At 28.3% G+C, this 25,163-nt stretch overlaps 1 protein-coding gene across 8 annotated transcripts in view; it reads left to right on the forward strand.

The window, feature by feature from the left end:
* Window positions 1-7,416: 7,416 nt before the first annotated feature.
* Window positions 7,417-25,163, forward strand: part of AMPdeam (AMP deaminase) — a 50,750-nt gene continuing 33,003 nt past the window's right edge. For 4 of the 8 annotated variants that reach the window (XM_080173688.1, XM_080173690.1, XM_080173691.1 and 1 more), the window contains exons 1-3: window positions 7,417-7,539; window positions 7,592-7,631; window positions 7,745-7,781. In XM_080173688.1, coding sequence (XP_080029814.1) covers window positions 7,511-7,539; window positions 7,592-7,631; window positions 7,745-7,781 — 106 coding nt within the window. In that variant the 5' untranslated portion in view covers window positions 7,417-7,510. Of the gene's footprint in view, window positions 7,540-7,591; window positions 7,632-7,740; window positions 7,782-24,679; window positions 25,068-25,163 lie in introns of those variants that run through there. The other 4 variants (XM_080173692.1, XM_080173695.1, XM_080173696.1 and 1 more) reach the window with 2 other exon arrangements.

A 25,163-nucleotide genomic window follows, 5' to 3' on the forward strand; every position in this document is an offset into this window, starting at 1 on the left:
CAAGACAAATTCAAAAAGATGCATAAAGCAATACTTTGAAAGAAAAAAAGTTGTACCTCCAGAATAAATTTCTAAAATTTTTTAATACATGGGCACACCTTCCCATACATTTCCCCTCAAGGACAAAATAAATTTTTTATATTTAGGTTTCTTATATGACGTTTAAACTGTAAATGTTGATTACAAATTCAATGTCCAAAATTGATCCACCCTACTGTACATTATTATTATTTAATATTTGATGTGGGTATAAACATTAGACATAGATGGTCAATCTGACCCCATTTTTTCTTTAAAAGAAACCTTTGTTCACTTTTTGTTGTATATGAAATACAGCCCTATAGGCAACATTATTTGCAATGAAATTTTGCAATGATATAATTTTTAGAAAGCTAATTTTATTATAAGAAATTAAATTATTTATAACTAACTTTTCATATGTTGTGTCATATGCTTCACATTATATGATGGAAGAAATATTTTCTTTAAATATTTCACCAAAGAAAGCTTTAACCTAAGATATTCAACAATTTATAGCTGACTCATAATGTAAATAAAATGCCCTGGTGCAGTCTCTAGGTTATCTCTATTGTATAAATGAACGTACAAAAAAGGAGGAGAGAGAGAAGGAAATAGACAGAGAAGTGAGGTAGGGGGAAGAAATATAGAGAAAAATAGACAGAGATATTCATTGTTAACCCTTAGATGATGCAAATTTTTTGATAGACTTACTTTTTTGAATTTAAAAAAAGATAAAGAGTGAGACAAAACCAAGTATCATATTTTATTAATATTGCCTACACAAGAAAGGTCATTCAAAATAATTTCACCAATATTAAGGTTAAGTGACAAAAATTTAAATTTTTACCTACTTCGCCCCCAAAGGGGGCATCAGTAGCAGGAAAATTCAAATTTTGATCACATGACCAAAATTGTTGAAATAATTTTAATATCCTTTCTAGCATTCACAATATTACGAAAATATGATAAATAACTATTCCAAATTACAAGTCAAATTTGATAAAATACAAAAATTTTTTTTGTTAAATAACATACAATGTTTAAAACCTATCTTATTTCTAAGGTCTTTTTGGAACTAAACTTTTTGGCAAATTTGCTCTAATGAGAAATTCTCTTAAATTTTGTAGTCTTGTAAAATATTTTCTCGTATTTTTTTGAATCCGGTGGAAAGGAACTGGTTCTTATCCATACAAAAAAACTATGTCTAGCATCGTATTATATTCAGTTTTCTACGAATATAGAAATGTATAATCATAAGATTAAAACCAGTTTTTTAGCCGGTGCCTCCGGCACCTTGGGGCTAAAAAAAACTAGTTTTAATCTTATAATTGTACATTTTATATCCGCGGAAAGCCGTTTATAATACGATACGAGAAATAACTATTCCAAATTACAAGTCAAATTTGATAAAATAAGAACAGTTTCTTTTGTTACATAACATACAATGTTTAAAACCTATCTTATTTCTTAAAGGTTTTTTTGGAACTAAACTTTTTAAACAAATTTGCTCTTATGAGAAATTCTCCTCCCAACTTTGTCTTGAAGAGTAGAATAAGAATAAAAAATCTGCTTTAAAAACTATTGATTCTAACAAGAAAAATCCATAAATAACTTTCAAAATTAAGAGATTTTCATTTAATTTAAGATTTTTCATGCTTGGATGAATATTTTTTTATTTGATATTCTTATTTTACTCAACAAGACAAATTCAAAAAGATGCATAAATGTCCAAAATTGATCCACCCTACAGTACATTATTATTATTTAATATTTGATGTGGGTATAAACATTAGACATAGATGGTCAATCTGACCCCATTTTTTCTTTAAAAGAAACCTTTGTTCACTTTTTGTTGTATATGAAATACAGCCCTATAGGCAACATTATTTGCAATGAAATTTTGCAATGATATAAGTTTTAGAAAGCTAACTTTATTATAAGAAATTAAATTATTTATAACTAATTTTTCATATGTTGTGTCATATGCTTCACATTATATGATGGAAGAAATATTTTCTTTAAATATTTCACCAAAGAAAGCTTTAACCTAAGATATTCAACAATTTATAGCTGACTCATAATGTAAATAAAATGCCCTGGTGCAGTCTCTAGGTTATCTCTATTGTATAAATGAACGTACAAAAGAGGAGGAGAAAGAGAAGGAAATAGACAGAGAAGTGAGGTAGGGGGAAGAAATATAGAGAAAAATAGACAGAGATTTTCATTGTTAACCCTTAGATGATGCAAATTTTTTGATAGACTTACTTTTTTGAATTTAAAAAAAAGATAAAGAGTGAGACAAAACCAATTTTATTAATATTGCCTACACAAGAAAGGTCATTCAAAAAAATTTCACCAATATTAAGGTTAAGTGACTAAAATTTAAATTTTTACCTACTTCGCCCCCAAAAGGGGCACTAGTAGCAGGAAAATTCAAATTTTGATCACATGACCAAAATTGTTGAAATAATTTTAATATCCTTTCTAGCATTCACAATATTACGAAAATATGATAAATAACTATTCCAAATTACAAGTCAAATTTGATAAAATACAAAAATTTTTTTTGTTATATAACATACAATGTTTAAAACCTATCTTATTTCTAAGGTCTTTTTGGAACTAAACTTTTTGGCAAATTTGCTCTAATGAGAAATTCTCTTAAATTTTGTAGTCTTGTAAAATATTTTCTCGTATTTTTTTTAATCCGGTGGATAAGAACCGGTTCTTATCCATACAAAAAAACTATGTCTAGCATCGTATTATATTCAGTTTTCTACGAATATAGAAATGTATAATCATAAGATTAAAACCAGTTTTTAGCCGGTGCCTCCGGCACCTTGGGGCTAAAAAAACTAGTTTTAATCTTATAATTGTACATTCTATATCCGCGGAAAGCCGTTTATAATACGATACGAGAAATAACTATTCCAAATTACAAGTCAAATTTGATAAAATAAGAACAGTTTCTTTTGTTACATAACATACAATGTTTAAAACCTATCTTATTTCTTAAAGGTTTTTTTGGAACTAAACTTTTTAAACAAATTTGCTCTTATGAGAAATTCTCCTTATTTTGTAGTTTTGTCCATCACGTCATAGATGGCTCTAGAAAAATCTTTTTTTAATGACAGATTTTGTGTTATAACTTTCTAAAATTTAAAATTTTTAAAAATATGTTACAACCGTGGAATATATTGCAAACTAAGAATTGGGCGGTTTACAATTTTCTTTTTAACTTTTTTACGAAGCAGTTGACCTATTAATTACAAAAACACGTTCAAAATCTTTTAAATGTAATTTAGTTTGTATCCACGGGTCAAAATTAATTCTTTTAAAGTGTCTGTACGTACATAATGATATTTTACTTTTTAAACAACAAGTTTTCATGTAATCTCATTATCCGATTGGTCTGATTTTTAGTATCCTAATTCTAAGTCCAAATAATTTAAAAACATTATTCTGTTTCAAGCAGTTTTTCAACAAATTTACTTACAATTTTGCTTCAACTCTTATACATTATAAGTGCTAATATCTGTTTGTTCTATTGTTTCAGTCCTTTGCTTTTATGGATGTTGTCATCCTTGTTTTTAAAGGTAGAAAAACAATCTATTAAGAAAATATTTTTCAAAACACATTTTTTTCAGCAGTAGTAAATCTTTGCAGATGCTGGTCACTTTAGCCGGCGATCAACAGAAATATGCGAGAGGGTTTTTTACTTAATCTTAACTTTTTACAGTCTAAATTGTTACTGTTACTACAATGGTAGACCTATAGAAATAAAATTTTCTTGAAGTAACAGAAAATTTAATTTTGATATCTATAACTGAAAATTTTTATTAAATTAGACCATTTTAAGTATAGGGAAAAATGTAAAAAAAAAATACAAAAATAGCCTAAAAACTGCTTAAAAGCAGTCTGACTGTCATAGTTGTTTTCTTTAAACGACAGGAAATTAAATTTTGATATCTTTAACTGAAAAAATTTTGGAAACAAGACCATAAACATCAAAGATATAGAGAAAAATGAAAATTTACAAAAAAAGCATAAAACCTGCTTAAAAGCAGTCTGCTCATAAGAAAAAAGGATAAAAGCATGAATACTCACCCCTTTTTTATTGTAACAATTCTTAAGGGAAGTATTAAAATAATTCGTCTGCTACAAAGTGAAACATCTAGTGGCTTTTTGCATTTTAATCATAACCTATATTTTATATGTAAAAAAAAATATAATATACTTTATCATTATTCTAGAATTCATTAGTTTAAAAAAAATTATATAAGGAAAATAATTAAAATACAGATTGATATAGAATATTAAAAAGCAAAAAGCCATTTGTGGTGCTGGTTTGGCAGAAAAGTATGTTACGCCTAGTTTAAAAATAAGAAGATTCTAATTTTATGATTGAAAATATATTTTTTTTTCAAATTAACCTAAATGTAATATTTAAATCTACAAGCTATAGAATCAGACTGCAGAGCTAAAATTTGAATTAAATCCTCAAAAAACTTTTTTTTGGGGATTTAAAAATTAATTTTTAGTGTTGCTGTAACCATTTTGACCAAAGCAAAAGCTCTTTTTTTACTTCGGGTAATATTGTGGCTTACAGAACATTTTTATATAATTCATTTTATATTGATACAATAAAAAAACATTATTCTGTTCATTGGAAATAATTTTTTTTTCCAAAACAATTAATTTCATTGAAAAATCTAACATTTACAATAAAACAAATAAATCTGAAATCTAACCAATAAGAAGTCTTGTTTTTTTTCAATTCCTAACAATTCAAAAAAAGAGTGTTTTCACAAAGTGACTTATTTCCAATGTAGTTAAATAACTTTAATTTAATTTAAATGAAAAGAATGAAAACTATACACATTAAAGATACATTTTTTCAAAAATTATTTTATAAAATAAGTTTGAATAATCTTATTTTATAACGCATTTGTATATGTGACAAAAATATATTTGTTACATTGCATAAACATTTGTTGTCATTTAGCCCTTTACAGCCATTTTTTATGTTTTTAAAATAAGTGAGAGAACACAAACATGTTAATGTTAATTCGTTGATATATTATAAAGAATTACTTTTTAGTGAATTTTTATAGTAAAATCATAAGGCCTAATTTTACACAATACCAGAATACAATATTTATGAAGCAAAACACTTAAAGCTACGAATTTTACCCAAATAAAAAAAAAAACTTTTGCTTCGGTCAAAATGATCACAGCAACAGTAAAAATTAATATTTAAATCCCCCCAAAAAAGTTTCTTGGGATTTATTTCAAATTTTGGCTCTGCAGTCTGATTTTACTGGTGTCATAGTTTATTTTTTATATACGTTTTAAAAATAGGTTAAAAACAGTTGAAGTAAATATTTTAAGATTAGCACCAGTTTTGTTAACTTAAGCATTCTGAACCTTGTATTTACTTATAATTCACGGAAAGATGTCTAGTTTATTTAGGATCTACAATATTTTGATATACAAGATACAGAATATATTTGTTTCATTTCATGAAAAAAAAAAATATTTCTTTTATTTCATGAAAAAAATATTTTCTACTTTTCATCCCTTTTGTCCTTGGTAACACAGTATAAACTTTGTACAGCAGAGAAAGAGTGGGCAATGACAATAGTCCCCAAAATTTTAAAATAAAGTTTTCTTATTAGTTGGCTGAACAATTTTGGGGATTAAGTCAATTTAAATTGGTTGCTTCGTTAGGTTGAGCGTCACACTTTTCAACCACAAATTTTAATCTACAGAAGGAGTTATTCTAAGTATCATCATAGGTATAAAAGTCGTCAGAAATTAAGAACTAAAAATCATGAGATATTTAATCATGCAGGTAATGCGTAGACCTACCATATTTCCCTCAACCTTTAATTTAAAATCAGCATGAAAATTGTTCAAATGTTTAATAAACTTTAAAAGTTATTGCTCTGTGCCAGTCTAAAAGAAAAAAATATCATCAATATATCGTTTGTCTAGGTGTTTTTTGATGCCTTTTTATGACGTTAGCATCAAACATTTGACAGCACCTATGAATAAACAAGCAAAAGCGTAAGCAAAACGCGTGCATATTGCTGTCTTAATACGTTGTAAATAATAATTAATTAAAATTAATTGCTGTCAGCTAAAAAATTAAATATGCAGTGGAAGTTAAAAGCATTAAAAAGCCTATTTTTTTATATAAATAAATCTATTAAAACATGTCATTTTTAAGGTAAAAAAAAAAACAAAGGTTGTATTTATTTCAATAACTGTACCTAGATGATGACAAAAATGCAAAAAAATTCAGATCAACGAATGTATTAACCCATTAGTGCCGAGCGCCACTTTTATGGGCCGATCGAGCTGAAAATCTCAGGGAAGCCTTATAATGGTCAAAACGGAATTCAATTTTTTTTGTTTTGTAGTAAAAACCCGTTTTTTTTGACAAAAAAAAATGTTATTTTTGAACGCCTAAAGTGTTTTGGCTATAGGCACCACCTTTTTTGGTTAAAAAAGCCCGTTTGTCGAAGTTTTTAAACTTCACACACGCAAAAAAATGAACATATAAAAATTGGGTTATACACATCAGAAAAAGAGAATAAAAATATTGGGTGACAAATATAGAGTTTACTAGAGTATATTTATTAGAGTAACTCATAAATAATTAATCAATAAGAAATATTTAATAGTTGAAAAGTTAAAACTGGGTAATAAAACTAAAGCCGAGCCAGGTTTTTAAACTGTCGGGCATTTATGGCATTTAAGCACAATTATTTTTTAAAAATAATGTCTTTTAGGTGTTTTTTTTATATATATTTCTTATTTTTTTGTACTTAGTTTGTGCTTCTTAATTTTTAACACTGGTAATTTCTTTTTTTTTATAATTTTAAAATTTGTAAAAAAATTATCTTTTTGTTTATATTTATTAATATGTTTTTTACATTTTTTTTTTATTTTTGTAAAGTTTTATTTTTTGGCTTTTATTTTATTTTATATGATATTTTTTTTGCAATAAATTTTACTCTTTTAAATGATATTTTTAAATATTTATTTTGATTTTAATTATTTTTGTAAAGTTTTTTTTTGGCTTTTATTATTTTATTTTATATATTTGTTTGCATTAAATTTTATTTTTTTTAAATGACATTTTTGATTTTAATTCTAAATAAATAATCTATTGTATTAAAATAATATTTTTAAATCTATCAAGCTTTTTAGACTTTTTTGTAAAGTAATTTTTTTTGGCTTTTATTATTTTATTTTGTTTTACATATTTTTTTGTATAAAATTTTATTTTTTTAAATGACATTTTTAAATATTTATTTTGATTTTAATTATTAATAAATAGTCTATTGTGTTAAGATAATATTATTAAATCTAAAAGCTTTTAAGGCAAAACTTTTGAAAGAAAGCACATAAAAATCGCACAGTGTTTACTAAAATTACGATTAGTAAAAGAAAAATAGTGAATAGCTTAAATTAAACAAAAATGGCTTCAAGGTCAATGCCAACTTCCAGGTAAAAAAAAAAAATTTTTTAAATTATATTTTTTAACATGTGATTTTTTTAGTTTTGATGAAGACAATGATAATTCAAATATTCCAAAAAAGGTATGTAAATTTTTTTTAAACAAATTTTAATCTAAATGAAATATTTTTTTTTTTTAAGCAATCAATGTTTATTTTTTTTTAATTTTAAAGTAAAATTTGTACATTTTTTAAAGAGATTAGAGTATGGAGACAGAATGGAATTTAAAGAAGGTAAGTTAATAAATATTATTTTTTTTTTAAATTTTCGTTTATTATTTATTTTTAAAAACTACTAAAAAGGCAAAATATTAGTTAAAAAATTTTCAATTTTTTTTACCTGTATTTATTGGTGTCTTTATTACATTTTAAACAAAATTTTTTTGTTTATTTTTATAAATGCAAATAAATGTAGTTCAAACATTTTTTTGAAATACGTTTTATAAAACCTATCTTTAACTAAAAGTGAACAAAAGTTAAGTACATAAATTTTTTTAAAACATAAAACAAAATATTTTATGCAAATTAAATAAATAACAACAAAAAACTAAAAATTGTGTAAAATAAAAGTTTTATTATCATTTTTAATTATTTTTAAATAGTTTTATTTTTTTTACAGAACATTTTATGCTTTATGCAAGCTATATTAATAGTGTCTTTTCAAGGTTTTACTAATCAATAATACAAAGTACAATAATGTTTGTCCTTTAGGATCTTAGAAATAAAAAAAAAATTCTCTGGAAATTCGCCTTGTTTTTATTTATTTATCATTAGCTCTACGTTTTTATCTAAATTATAAGCGCACAGCATGATTTTTTTAATATTTTTATTTTTTTATATATTTCACAAATCTAACATCATTTCAACAAATTTTTTTTCATTTACTTTATATGACGTTCTTTAAAATCTACAATAAAATTTGTTTTTTTTGTACAGAAATACATTTAATTAACTACGATAGCATTTAAAATTTAAAATAAATTTCAAGGATATAAAGATTCTAAAACAATATATTATAGCAATTTAGATTCTAAAAGAATAGGTTACTAGGACAAACAAACATTAATATTTAGAGAATAATTATAATTTATGAGTACCGACATTCTGGTAACGATTATACAGTTGCTACGTATTTTAAATAAATTCTTGAATACAGGAATTACCATGCAAAGTTTGAAATTAATAAGACAATTCTAATATGCCTAAGTAAACAAAGAAAAAAAATTATAGACGAACGAACAGACCGACACTATTTTTAAAACAGTTTTGCTTTCAATAGATACATCACTTTGAATTTATAATTCAAAATTACAAATATTTTTTAAAAATTTTTTTGTTTTACAAGTATTACAACGACCTGTTAGTTTCTTTATTTGCACCAGATTTTCAAAAACAAACATTTCATTTTTCTCTTAATCTTGGCAATTCTTGCCTTTTCTTTCACAAGTAAAACTGGTTTTCTATGAACCAGCTACTGTAATGATCTTTCCATGGGTGAAAGCTTAAACTGCCATGCTTCTAGCTACATAATCTTTAAGACTTTCTTGCCTTAAATACTTCAGATAAGAGCTCTTGTTCTCTCATTCTCTTTTTACTAAGAAATTCACTATGTTTTTCGCCTGTTCTGCTGATTAGGTAGGTCTATGATTCTAAATCGAACACCATTTAATAAACAAACTGCCCTTCATTTTTGCTTTGCTAATCCTAAATTGTAATCTTCCTTTAAACACCTTCCTAGGCCTCTTTACTACCAATATGTACCTATAATCATTTTGTTATGACTTTGCTTAATCTAAATAACACAGTTTGAAACACTAGAAACTTTTTTTCTTCTTTTATGGTATTATTATGACATCGCATTCAAAAAGAACATGAAATACTTTTTTTAGGTAACTACAAAAACTGTTTAGACATTGATATAAATATTAACAATAAATAACTCTTACTTGATTTCTAGACTACAAATCTTAGATTATTTAATTTATTCTTAATGATCTTGTTATTGATTATAACACAGTCTTTAGTTTAGCTGTATTTATATGCTAAAATTAAAAATAACTAAGCTGCAAATGTAAGAAAATTTAAGAAATAAAATTCTAAAAATTTGGGTATAAAAGTATTTTTTTAAAATGTACAAAAACTATTAGGCTATCAACAAAAAATGTAAAATTTTTTAACCTTAAAATGACAAAAACACAAGCTAAATAATACTAAATATAATCTTTTGACTGTATATTTTTTATTAGTAAAAACTGTAAAATAATTTTTTTATATTGTTATGAACCAGTACTAATTTACTGGATGGTTTTTAATGAATACTATTTTGTTCCATTTTCGGAAAAAAATATTTTTTTACATTTAAAGATGTTTTTTTTACATTTTAAATTGAAGTACAAGCATTAAATTTTTAAAGCAATAAAAGTACAACAAATCTTAAACACATAATGACTTAAAGGCTAAATATAATACAAAATACATTTTTAAGCTGCAAAAAATTTGTACAGAATAAAACAAAAAAAAACATCAACAAAAAATATGTAAAAAATTACAAAACAGCGAATAAACAGCGAAAAAACAGCAAAAAACAGCGAAAAATAGTATACTATAAATAAGATTTATTTTAAAGAATCTACTAGCAAAAATAAAAAAATGTTCCAAATTTTTAAAGATAATCTTTTATCTTATTTCGTTAAACAAAAATACTTGGTTTGGACCAACAGATTTGTTATGCTCAGTGATCTGCGGATTCATGAATGCCCTAGTTCGCTGAAAGTTTCAAGAGGTTGTCACAGGTCGTGCCACAAATCCTAACCCATTAAGGAAGAGCAGGAGGACAGAAAAACTGGATATGTTAAAGTTGTCCCTCAAGAATTATAAGAGAGCAAACATGAAAGAGTTCCTGGAAGTTTGTAAACCGTGACACTGTTTAAAATTCACTTGTTTTTGTTTTGTTTTTAAATACATAAATTGTTCATTGATTTAATGTATAATTTGTTTTCTCTTTTTTTAAAAAAAAAAATTCTAAAAAATTTCTACCTAGTTATACTTTTGTAACAGTCGCTGTTTTGTAACATCGCTGTTTTGTAATTTCGCGGTTTTGTAACATTCGCGTTTTTGTAATTTCGCAGATTTGTAATATTCGCGGTTTTGTAATTTCGTGGTTTTGTTAGCCCCATATAGTAAAGGCCTGCTACAGGGTATAAATTTAGTTAAACAAGGTCAAGTTAAATTAAGTTAGGTTATTTTGAGTTGTCCCGCAGAGTTAGGACCCTTAACAGGTAAATTTAGTTTAGATAATATAAAGTAGGGGTTAGGTTAGGTTAGATAAGTCTGTTTTTGTTTAGGCAATATTGAGTAGACCCGATAGGTTAGGGTTTAGGTTAGGGTTAGTTAGGGTTAGTTAAGGTTAATAAGTAATATTGTGCTAACCTACAGAATTAGAGCTGCCTCTAGGAGTCAGACTATGTTAGATTCAATAAGGTACGGTAGGTTAGTTTAAGTAATATTGAGTATTCATTCAGGGTTAGAATCTCCTAAAGTATGTAGTTTAGGTTAAGTTAGGTTTTTTATAAATAATATATATTAAATAATGATATTTTCGCAGGATTAGGGTCCCTGCAGGGTTTAGGTAAGGTTAGGCAATGATAAGTAGCCCTAATGGGTTTGGGTACTCTGCAGGGGTTTGATTCAGTTTTGCTCAGTAAAATAAGGTAAAGTTAAGTTAGGTTAGGTTTAGTTTTGTTAGGTTAGTTAAATAAGAATTTCTCCAGGGATAGATTTGTGAATATTAAAATAATAACAAGGTAAACAATATCCACAAATGCAAAGCTTTGAAATTTCAGGACAAACGCACATTAACATTTGTAGATTGTTAGAACTAAAAAATCTGAATGTAATATTTAGTTGAAAATTAATTATAAGTAAATTTGTTGCAAAACTGCTCAAATACAGGATACTGTTTAAGGACTTACTTAAATTTTTGGGACTTAATTATAGAAAAGCTTTGGTTTTAACATTGTACAATGTTGTTTTAAGAATCAGAATTTAAATATGGATAAAAAATTATTGTTAAAAAAGTTAAGAATCAACATGTTTTAAATGGATATACAGGAATTCTTCATTCAAAACCCCTCCCCCCCATCCTTCGGCCATTAGAGGGGAACCCAGTAAAAGTGTCGAACTATTACGTCAGAAAAAATTAACAATTAACCAATGAGAGACCGCTCTATATTTTACCATTGGTCAATAACAGTGAATACTGGCTTATCATTGGTTAATTGTTATTTTTTTCTGACGTCATAGTTCGACACTTTTACAAAGTTCATTAGAGGGAGATGAAAGGAATTTGTAGTAAGAGATAGGTTAAGAATAAGGAAAAGGAATGGGGATTTGAATGCTTGAAACAAGTAACCATCCCCCTAAAACGCAATTATCTAAAATCTGCATGAAAAATCAAAATGACCTCCCCCTAGACAAAGTGCTTTGCAAGTTACTGCTTAAGAAGGTGCTGATACCTTTCCCCAGAATAATTTTAAAGCTTAAAGTCTAATTTTTTTAGAAAATGTTTATTTTTTATGTAAATTTTATATAAAAACCTCAAAACATTACATACCTCACACCTGAAATCAAATGCTTATATTTAATATTATTTACTCCTGGATATTTTTTTGTAACATAAATGCTTTGTTTAAGTCACAATATAGTTTATCTTTTTACTTTGATGACAATGCTAAGTTGCTAACATCATGTGCGCTAATAGTTATTTCTTTCATCGTATTATAAACGGCTTTCCGCGGTTATAGAATGTACAATTTTAAGCTTAAAACCAGTTTTTTTAGCTCCGAGATGCCGAAAGCACGGGCTAAAAAACTTGTTTTTATCTTATAATTGTACATTTCTATATTCGTAGAAAACTGGATATAATACAATGCTAGACATAGTTTTTTCGTATGGATGAGAACCGGTTCCTTTCTACCGGATTCGAATGAATACGAAAAAAAGTCATTCTTAAATTTTATACTCTCAGTTCTGTGTCATACGTAAAACACATATTAACAAGGATGACAACATCCATAAAAGCGAAGCACTGAAACGGTCGGACATTAACACTTGTATAGTGTCAGAACTAAATAATAATGATATAAATGTATAAGAGTCGAAGCAAAATTGTAAGTAAATTTGTTGAAAAACTGCTTGATTCAGGATAATGTTTATGGACATACTTACATTTTTAGGACTTGATTATAGAGTTGCTTCGCTTATTACATTATACTTTGTTGTCTTAGGAATTAACATACCAAAAATCAGATAAATCGGATGATTTTATCACATAAAAATTAGTTGTAAAAAATTTAAAAAATCAACATGTTTTAAATGGATGTACGGACAGACGTACGGACGGACCGACCCTAATTATAGAAAAGCTTTGCTTATAAAAATGAGATAGAAAAAATAACACCCCTTCGCCGTCCGCTTCGACCGTTAAGGGTTTAGTATGTCTGCCAACACGTTACAATGTTTGTATTGCACTTGAGAACATTAAATTAGAAACAGTAAAAGTCCTACTTTTATATGTGTGGCTTCTCTATAAGCATTTTTTAAACGTCTCCCAACAAAAATGTTGTTTACCAAATTAGAGCATGCAATTTTTGAGTGCCTTATAATATATAATATTGAAGTATATCAGTATGCATATATGTGTACATAAAAAAACAGTACACAAATTCTAATATAAAATTAACTGATTTTTTAGAATTTTTTATAAAGGAGAGGAAAAAAAATTAAAACCAATATACAAACCCGTTTCTATGTCTCTCTCTTTTTCTCATAACAAAATTATTAATTCTATGATAGAAATATATACATCTACGAATTTATGATAGTTTTTGGTCTTGTTTATGAACATTTTAATGTCAAACAAGTCTACTTCAAATCAACCTAGTTTGCCAGTCTATCTGAATTACTCTCTAATACATACAAAAATCTTTTATTTAAAAAAAAAAATTTTCTTGCTAATTTGTTTGGCATAAAAAATAGACAACAGAAATGTTGTGTAAAAATTTATATGATCTTTGAGCATTGAATCTACAGTTTGTCTGTCTAAAATGCCGTGTTTGTGCATGCACTATAAGGAAATATGATTTTTTTGGTTTAAATTAATGATTGGTGTTTTTGCAAAAACTTCAAAGATTAATAAAAAGCTTGTTTTATTTTATTAAGTTTTGCTACTTTTGGATGTTTTTATCATTGTTTGCAACTCTTACTTTCATGTGTATAAAAGGTATTCTAGAAATGGCATGGCATGGCCAAAAGCAACATCAAATTTACCATTAAGGGTACAAGTGATGTCAGCATAAGACAACTTAGTATCTTTGCCTGCTTTGACCAACTGGGATTCTGGGTCAGAAAAAACTTTAGCAGGTACTCCATAGCAATGTGTCAATCGCATGAAGGCTTGTTGAAAGGCTTCAGTACTATATTTAGTCATTACATGGGCGGCTATAGCGCCAGATGATGGATCTCTAGCTACCATGCCCCATATTTTGACTGATGATCTGTGATTGTGTTCACAGATTGCTGTAAATGGGCAGATAAGATCCACCTGTGTAAAGTAAAGTGGTCAGTCGATTTTCATGGACTTGTGCCATTTCAGCTTCAAGAAGGCGAGCTTTGTACCTGCGGCAATGCACACAAGCTGCTCTTACTTCCTTTGCCAAGTCTCTGCCTCCTAATATAAAGGCAATATTTCAAGACTCATTCAATGTGGCATTTGTGTTTCTGTGGTGAACAAGTTCATTGTGAGCATATAACATGATACTGTATGCCACAGGTGAATACCTATCAATGATTGGTCTGACAAAACTAAGTGGTCTTATGTCAGACATGATCTTTTCAACATCATTGATAGCTTGTCCTTCTAAAATTCTTCCAGAATACAGCAATATCCCTTTCTTAACTAAGGAATTATTTTTGTACTGTTCGGGATTGCTAAAGCGATATACTTCATTTTTTGCTTTCTTAAAGAAGTAATCTTCTGCTTCTGCTAACTCATCATGTGTAAATGTGAGAGCAAATGACATGGCTTTTTTAGCAGCTTTGGTCTTGCTACTACGAGTAACTCGCTGGTTAGCTTTAAGCCTGGACTTAAAATCATATTTGCAAAATCTGTTGCAGATTGCAATGACTCTAACAGCCTTGCGCCAAGGTAAGGCTGTAGGTAGGTACAGATGCTTTATACTGTATACCTTCCTTTCCTCAATTTGAGACTTACCTGGTAAGGGATCAGTATAGTTCACTGATAACTCTTTGCTGACAGCAATTTCAGCTTCCTTATCCAATTTTATCTAAGATATTCTCTTGAGTGGCATGTCCTCATACTTAGAGTACATCCATCTCTTACCATTCTGCCATTCTGAATATTCATTAATGTCTTTCACAGATGCATTTATCCTGGAGCCTAAATCAGCTATGTTTTCTGCTGATGGTATGTGTCTCCATTGTTCTAATTCAGAAAAACGTCTGATTTCTATAACAGAGCTTCTGATGCCAAGTGACATTGGTCTAGTGTCCTGACTGATCCAGGACAGAACAACAGAGGAGTCTGTAACATAAGTGACTTTTTGCACTTTGCCTTTTATATTTTTGATAACTGTGTCAGCCAGGGTAACACCATCTACAGCAGCTTTTAGCTCATCTCTAGGTATAGTGGAGCCACTGACAATTTTAGACTTGCCAGCAACTAACCTGACACATACCTGTCCATGCTTATTTTCAGTTCTGGCATGAACACAAACTATAGCAAGATGCTGACTAGCATCCATGCTAATAAAGAGGTCTATGGGTTCTAAGGCATCTTTAAGCATGACTGCTCTTGGAAACTTAATATCAGTGACTTAGACCATCATATAAATGTTGTAAACCCAAACATCTAGATAATTCTCCCTCATTTGATTATAGCTGTGTACAGCAGATTTAGAATCTTGATCCGATTCCAAACTCCTGAGGTAATGCTTGTAATCAAACTATAATATTTACTATAACCTAATGCTGTTAAATTTCAACATTCAGTTATAGGTGTCTTTCAAGGGTTCCTGAAAGACTTTATAACTAACTATAGGTAGTATGTTCTCTTCCATAGGTCATTTTTTTTTCACTGTCAGGGATAAATATTTCCTTATAATGTCTCACCTCAATAATCAGATAATTTAAAATTTTAGGGGGGGTATGCTCAGGAATGAAACAATTTATTTAGGCTTGCTTTGCTTCTCCTGGGTGTGCCTCTGGCCATCTAAAATAAGAAGATTTATAATGTACATATAGTACAGTCTATTTTTATTAAAATTCTTATTTTCATCATTTAAAGCCTAAATAATAAATCAAATTTGTAGACATCATAGAAAATTTTTGGCCTATTTTCATTGAATTCTTAAGTATGTTGTCCTGTAATTGTTGAAAATTATAAGATTATGTATGTATATTTAAAGTTTTAGCAGTCGTAAATAGTATTTGAAATGAAGTTATTATTGTAACAGATATACATACTTCTCAATGATGATTCTTTCTACAGTACTCAGCATAGTCGTCTACAAAAAAGACGAGAAAGCCCAAACTGTCCCGATTTTGTATCACTTTTGAAAAGTGCGATTCCTGTGACGTCATATAAAAAGGGAAGGGGGGAAGAAAATCTCTTCCCTTTTCTTCCATCTCTTTTAAAGAGAATTTCTTCCCCCCTTCCCTTTTTCTTTCCCGAAACGTATATGACGTACAGGAATCGCACTTTTCAAAGTGATACAAAATCGGGACAGATTGGGTTTTCTCCAAAAAGACACCAAAGCTTTAATAAAAAGGCCTATAAAAATAAAATTATTCTTGTTATTTGAAATGTATGTATTGATAAGGACTTTTGATAATATTCTTATCTTAAAAAAAAAGAATTTGTATGGGGGAGATGTTATAAAAAGGGAAGGAAGCCTTATAATTTCGAGGCTTTCTCCCAAATTGATTGAAGGAATTATTTTAGTTGTATCCTTTCTCTCTCTTCTGTGACTCATCTGATCAGCTGTTTAAAGTTTGTGTTTGTAAATACACACACATAAAACGTATTTTTTAGAAAAAAATATAAAATATTTGTTATATTATTTGTTTTCCTTATGTTCTATAATTTTATTAGATACAACTTATACCCTAACATGATTGCACACTAAATTTAATTATAAAGCCAAAATAAACCCTAAAGTTAACTAAACTCTTTATTTTCAACCTTTTAAAACTTAACCTTATCTTTAAAATAGCCTTTTTGAAAAAGTAGTGCAACATAGAAAAAAATTGTAAAATAGCAATAAAATTAAAAGGCCTCTGATAAAATCACAGTTTTCTAGTTACTTTTATTTTTATTGATTTCTAATTTATTAAGGAAACCCTAGTAAAAAAATTCTGGTAAATAATTAAAGCTATAAAGATTACATTCTAAAAATTATTTTTATCTATGTCCTTTACATAAGCTGTGATTTACATGACTGCTTTTTTTTCCTATGAAGTCACCTGGAAAGTCATAAATTATAGAATAATCTTTAGCTAGACGTTAAATTAAAACTCTTTTGCCAAATCAAAATCTTTATTCCTGCCATAAAAACAATACATCATCTAAAAAATTTTAAAAATTATTTATATATTTATACATTTTTATTTTAACAATTTAAAGGTTCCTTCAGCGTTGCTCGTATATAGCTTAAAAGAAGCATCTTTAGTGTGGCTTGTGTATAGTTAAAATTAATAAATTTCTACTGATATAAAAAATAGCTTTGGCAGTTTTTTAATACTTTTTATCTAAAAAATATATACATAAAATCAAATAGACAAAAAATCTTTTCTTTTCATACCACGCCTGAACACTTAATTTATGCATAGTTTGGAAGGGTTAAAATTTATAACATACCTGCATAAGAAATCAAAGAAGCACTTACGCCACTACAAAATTATTTACACAGCACAATTCCAATCCAATTTCTTTTTAAAATCGTTTTTTCAACATTGTCTTTGGCCAACCTAAGCCAAACAAGAACGTTTAAGGGGAGGAAGAGGGTAAAGGAGTGATTACTCCCCCCCCCCCTTAAAATAAATTTTCTATTTTTATTTTTTTCCCCTCTCCCCCTTCCAAAATGAACTTGGAGGTACCGTAGTAACCCCAAACATTTTTTTTCTTCAAATAAAAAAGCCTAAACGCCTCTGAAGCTAAACACAATGAGAGAATGCTTCGTTATGCGCACACTTAATAGCAGAAAACATTTAGGACAACATCAAAAAAAAGGACCACAAATTTTTCTTTTTGGAATTTTTTTTTGAAAGCATATCATCCATAACACTAAATGTAAACCTATATATTAACAATAGAGTTAGAGTATAGAGGGGTCGATGGTATATGGCTACATAGAACTATGGCAAAGACCTACTAACATATTCATATTGGTCAAGAAATTTGACAGCTTGGACCCTAAAATGGCCAAGTTTTATACAGGATTTTTCATTATTAGAAACAATGCCCTAACTATAAAATTTAACATATATTTGTGTTTTTCCTTAATAAATATTGGATATATCTTAAAATTAATGAAGGAAACCAATCAATTTTAGCATTGTCAAAAAAATATAAAAACTGTAAAAATTTGGACTTTCAGTAAAATATTTTCACTTCAAGCTGCTAACAATACAATCATTTCAGAAAGTAGATATCAATGCCAATTTTTAAAAATAGCAGTATTAAGGTTCAAATTAAAATCAATATAGGTTTAATTTGTTTTTAAAATATTTTCCTTTTGAGGGGGCTTTTAAATGTTTTTCCCCCAGTAATAGATAGATAACTTTTTTCCTTTCCCCTTTCCGAAATGTTAGAGCTGTCCGTAGCTCCTACGTAGCTTCTGCGCATGTCTATTTATATGTTATATTTAGTAGAGAAGCTACTCTATAATTCACTTTGTCTATCAGTAAGTCCGGATTTTTTTCCAATGAATTTGCAAATAAAAATTAATCTGTATTTGACTTTGATAAAAGGATTTTACATCCTATTAAATATATGTAAATCATTGCAGCTCTTTTATGACTCTATACATGCCCTTCTCTTCTTTTTACATCAGCAACCAAATGAATGTAATTATTTTCAATTCCTGAAAATCATAAAAATCTGTACATTGCTATATTTTCAATATTTTATTCATTAAATCAATTGATTTTAGAAAGACATATTTTTTTAAATGCTGCTACACTTAATATTATCATCCTTGTTATAATGTTCTATAGTATTTGAATAAAAGGATTTTGATTTTTTGTTAACACTTTTTTAGCTAGCTTTGTAATAATTACGTTTAAATTCTGTTAAATTTACTGATAATTAACATCTAATAATTTATCGCTTATTTTCAAGGTCTTACTATTCTAATTATATATACATTACTATGTTTAATAAGAAAATTCAGACATTCATCTCAGTTTATTTTTAAAAAAAATAGCTATCTGTGAAATATATATTCAAAGAAAATAACACAGTACAAATAATAATAAAACAGGGTTTGCTTACAAAACACAAACAAATTAATGGAAACACTTTTGAAAAGATAGCATTGATTTTAAATGATAAATATGCTCAAAATTTTTTACAAAAACTAGGCAAAACATTTTTTTTGTCGTTGATAACAATATCTTATTCTTATACTCTTATTTACAAATAGTTTTACACTAAAATCTTTTGATTTAATTGTTTTGACTCTTGTACAATTGGGCAGATGACTTTAATTTATAATAAAGGTCCCCCAAATCCTTATACCAACAAGTTGGTGATTTTGATTATTTCTTCAAACCTTATTCCAATGACAGCATATGAGCTTTCTAGCAGCTAAGTGAGAAAGCAAAATTTCTATCGATAAACAACCTTCTGCAGAGCTTTAGGTCTTTGCTTAAGGCATGTTTGTAGCTATCTGTTTATACATCTATACTCTAAATTTATTAATAAAACAAAAACGATTAATTGAAAAAAATGTCGACATATTTGTTAATATAATAAATTTAGAGTATAGATGTATAAACAGATAGCTACAAACATTCCTTAAGCAAAGACCTAAAGCTCTGCAGAAGGTTGTTTATCGATAGAAATTTTGCTTTCTCACTTAGCTGCTAGAAAGCTCATATGCTGTCATCTTTTGATTTAATTGTTTTGACTCTTGTACAATTGGGCAGATGACTTTAATTTATAATAAAGGTCCCCCAAATCCTTATACCAACAAGTTGGTGATTTTGATTATTTCTTCAAACCTTATTCCAATGACAGCATATGAGCTTTCTAGCAGCTAAGTGAGAAAGCAAAATTTCTATCGATAAACAACCTTCTGCAGAGCTTTAGGTCTTTGCTTAAGGCATGTTTGTAGCTATCTGTTTATACATCTATACTCTAAATTTATTAATAAAACAAAAAGGATTAATTGAAAAAAATGTCGACATATTTGTTAATATAATAAATTTAGAGTATAGATGTATAAACAGATAGCTACAAACATTCCTTAAGCAAAGACCTAAAGCTCTGCAGAAGGTTGTTTATCGATAGAAATTTTGCTTTCTCACTTAGCTGCTAGAAAGCTCATATGCTGTCATTGGAATAAGGTTTGAAGAAATAATCAAAATCACCAACTTGTTGGTATAAGGATTTGGGGGACCTTTATTATAAATTAAAGTCATCTGCCCAATTGTACAAGAGTTAAAACAATTAAATCAAAAGATTTTAGTGTAAAACTATTTGTAAATAAGAGTATAAGAATAAGATATTGTTATCAACGACAAAAAAAATGTTTTGCCTAGTTTTTGTAAAAAATTTTGAGCATATTTATCATTTAAAATCAATGCTATCTTTTCAAAAGTGTTTCCATTAATTTGTTTGTGTTTTGTAAGCAAACCCTGTTTTATTATTATTTGTACTGTGTTATTTTCTTTGAATATATATTTCAAAGATAGCTATTTTTTTAAAAAATAAACTGAGATGAATGTCTGAATTTTCTTATTAAACATAGTAATGTATATATGATTAGAATAGTAAGACCTTGAAAATAAGCCATAAATTATTAGATGATAATTATCAGTAAATTTAACAGAATTTAAACGTAATTATTACAAAGCTAGCTAAAAAAGTGTTGACAAAAAATAAAAATCCTTTTATTCAAATACTATAGAACATTATAACAAGGATGATAATATAAAGTGTAGCAGCATTTAAAAAAATATGTCTTTCTAAAATCAATTGATTTAATGAATAAAATATTGAAAATATAGCAATGTACAGATTTTTATGATTTTCAGGAATTGAAAAAAATTACATTCATTTGGTTGCTGATGTAAAAAGAAGAGAAGGGCATGTATAGAGTCATAAAAGAGCTGCAATGATTTACATATATTTAATAGGATGTAAAATCCTTTTATCAAAGTCAAATACAGATTAATTTTTATTTGCAAATTCATTGGAAAAAAATCCGGACTTACTGATAGACAAAGTGAATTATAGAGTAGCTTCTCTACTAAATATAACATATAAATAGACATGCGCAGAAGCTACGTAGGAGCTACGGACAGCTCTAACATTTCGGAAAGGGGAAAGGAAAAAAGTTATCTATCTATTACTGGGGGAAAAACATTTAAAAGCCCCCTCAAAAGGAAAATATTTTAAAAACAAATTAAACCTATATTGATTTTAATTTGAACCTTAATACTGCTATTTTTAAAAATTGGCATTGATATCTACTTTCTGAAATGATTGTATTGTTAGCAGCTTGAAGTGAAAATATTTTACTGAAAGTCCAAATTTTTACAGTTTTTATATTTTTTTGCACGGGTAGGCTAAAAAAATTCCAGGTTTTTGAAAATACCCATTTAAGCGGATTGCACAGCCTTAAAGTCACATGTCTTGGTATTCTAGAAAAGGTAAAAATCAAATTTTCTATTGGGGGCTTTTTGAGAAAATCCGCAAAATATTTTTTTTTCATTTTCGCCTAAAATCCTCTAAAAATAAGGTAAAAAATGTTTGGGTAGGCTTTTTAAAACTGATATTGCTCAGCCCATAGTTATCCTAAAAAAATGTTAGACATACCAATGGAAAGCTTATCTCCTCTAGTTTTCAAAATGACAAACATTTTTAACGTGCATTGTATGGTTTTGTATATATGTTGCTAAATGTAAAAAGTATCATCAATTACATTAACATGTACATGTGCATGGTTTGATTGTGAACCCCCCCCTCCCCCAATCCTGTAGCTAAATATTGCAACCTGAATAAAAACCTTGGGTACCAGAATTAAAAATCTTGAGCACCAAATTAATATTGTTTACCCTTCCCCATCCTACAGCAAAATACACAACCTTCTGACTGGTCTAAATTGATTGAAAGGCCAAGACTTCAGGGTTCCAAAGGGATAAGAAAAGAGTCGATAAATTGATGTACATCTCCAATAATGATTACCACTGAATATTAATATTAGTAGTTCAATCATGTGGACACTCAACTTAATCTAACAAATAAAAAAAAACATATTTATTATATATGTATGTTTAAATTAATGCTAATATGAAATAATTTACAATCTATATAACACAAGTATTCACATATGTATCATCAAATATCCATTTTATTAAAAATTAGCTTCATAAATGTTTTCAAAATTAATTAAAATACCTAAAAAATCATGGTACAACATAAATTTTCTCTTCAATACATTAATGATATATGGTGACCTATTATATTCTGAAAGAAAATACTTCAGATCAATGCTGGAAGGTACTTAGAATCATGTGCTCTTGTTTGTAGAGTCCCCTTCATTGTCCCATAAGATCACTGAAAAGTACCTACTAATTGTGCATGAAAATGAGTTGTGCCTGTTTAAGGACCAAGGCATTCCCCCTCTACTCTTGCTATTATTGTCAAGCACCAGACATAGCAGCAGTGGATATTATGACAGGGGAAAATTTGTTTAGATATTTATGTTAGGTTAGGTTAAGAATGTACAAATAAGCTCCCCGCAAGGGTTGGTTATTATAGGGGGGGGGGGGATTTTTTTTTTGCAATTACTCTTGGGGGTAGGTGGTGCTCTCCTCCAAGATAGTTATAAACCTTCCAAGGACCTATGAGAAGCTACCCACTAAAGGAGAACCTGATCTGTTAATAGGTTAGCGAGAAGATTGCGCATCTTCTAATACCTGTTCAGAAAATTGACCAGTAAGGTCAATGAACTGCACCTATGTGATTTTTAAATGAAAACATATGTAATAACGAAACATGGAAATAATGGAGGGACAAACGGACAAATTGAGTTAAATAGTAGATGTCATAAAAAAGAAAGAAAAAAAGATTTTGGTTTTAGTTTCTTTACAATCAGAGCGAAGTTCTTATTAAACGCAGCACCCGTATCCTACCAAGTAGAAATACCTCATCAACTGCCTAACCCCTGTGAGGGGCTTATTTGTATATTATATTCCTAACCTAACCTATTTAGAAATATCTTTTAGGTTATCCAAATGCCTAACCACTGTATAAGGCTTATTTCATTATTCCTTTCTTAACCTAACATTTCCCATTTAGACCTTCTTAAAAGGTTTTTTGAATAACCAACCCTTCCCGGGGGCTTATTTGTATATTCTTCACCTAACCTAACCTTTGCAAAAATACCCAACCAAATTTTCCCCTGAGCCTATGAGAAAGAAAAAATGGTTATAAAACATTGGGTACCAGTGTAATTTAATGGACAATGTCCCCTCTCTGGGTTTTGGAGGGGAGTGGGGGGGGGGGGGGCATTGGGTTGTTTATTACACTAGTCCCCAAATTTTTATAAAATAAGGTTTTTTTATTCATTAGATTAAGTTAGTGTCCAAACATTTCAACCACTAATATTAATATATATAATAGGTAATCATCATTGGAGATGTACATCAATTTTTCAGGCATTGTCTTATCCCTTTAGATCCCTGGAGTCTTGGCCTTTCAATTAATTTAGACCAGTCAGGGAGAGATGGAGGTTGGTAAAAAATATTCACTCTGGTACCAATGATTTTTTATTCTGGTACCCAAAGTTTTTCATCTTGGGACCCAAGGTATTTTATTCTGGTACCCAATGTTTTTAGCTAGAGGAATCGAGGGGGGGGGGGGGGTTCACAATCAAACCATGCAAATGTACATTTTAATGAATTTGATTATACTCTTTACATTTAGCATTATAGATACAAAACCATACAATGCACGTTAAAAATGTTTGTCATTTTGAAAACTAGAGGAGATAAGCTTTCCATTGGTATGTCTAACATTTTTTTAGGATAATTATGGGCTGAGCAATAACAGTTTTAAAAAGCCTACCCTAACATTTTTTACCTGTGTATTTTGCTGTAGGATGGGGAAGGGTAAACAATATTAATTTGGTGCTCAAGATTTTTAATTCTGGTACCCAAGGTTTTTATTCAGGTTGCAATATTTAGCTACAGGATTGGGGGAGGGGGGGTTCACAATCAAACCATGCACATGTACATGTTAATGTAATTGATGATACTTTTTACATTTAGCAACATATATACAAAACCATACAATGCACGTTAAAAATGTTTGTCATTTTGAAAACTAGAGGAGATAAGCTTTCCATTGGTATGTCTAACATTTTTTTAGGATAACTATGGGCTGAGCAATATCAGTTTTAAAAAGCCTACCCTAACATTTTTTACCTTATTTTTAGAGGATTTTAGGTGAAAATGAAAAAAAAATATTTTGCGGATTTTCTCAAAAAGCCCCCAATAGAAAATTTGATTTTTACCTTTTCTAGTATACCAAGACATGTGACTTTAAGGCTGTGCAATCCGCTTAAATGGGTATTTTCAAAAACCTGGAATTTTTTTAGCCTACCCGTGTTTGACAATGCTAAAATTGATTGGTTTCCTTCATTAATTTTAAGATATATCCAATATTTATTAAGGAAAAACACAAATATATGTTAAATTTTATAGTTAGGGCATTGTTTCTAATAATGAAAAATCCTGTATAAAACTTGGCCATTTTAGGGTCCAAGCTGTTAAATTTCTTGACCAATATGAATATGTTAGTAGGTCTTTGCCATAGTTCTATGTAGCCATATACCATCGACCCCTCTATACTCTAACTTTATTGTTTTATTTTCATAATTTTTTATTTGTAAAAATATTTAAGTTTATAAATTTTGAGCAATTTCTAATTCAATGTTAAAACATGTGATATTAATTTTTAAAACTTAATTTATGTTAAAGCCTCACTATTAGGATTCTTTTCTTTAAGAGTTGCTGCATAAATAAGTAGAATTAGGGCAACATGCAAAATGATATTATTTTGTTGCATAAACTCTTCAATTGTCAGATTTAATCATTAAAGTCTCTTATTTAAAATTTTTATATTTACTAGCCCAAAAATGAGTAAAGGACATCATCAAAATGAAAATGGCATTAAGTTAACTTATGAAAGTGACACTGAAAATAAAAACAAAGGTAAAATAAAAATACCCTAGCAAAAAATTGTAGCACAATACATCATAAATAATATTCCATAATGGCTTCAAAACCGATTAAAAATCGCTAACTTAG

This window comes from Acartia tonsa, chromosome 10, assembly GCF_053477335.1.
Source record: "Acartia tonsa isolate MP-2025a chromosome 10, ASM5347733v1, whole genome shotgun sequence".
In the NCBI taxonomy this organism is placed as follows: domain Eukaryota; kingdom Metazoa; phylum Arthropoda; class Copepoda; order Calanoida; family Acartiidae; genus Acartia; species Acartia tonsa.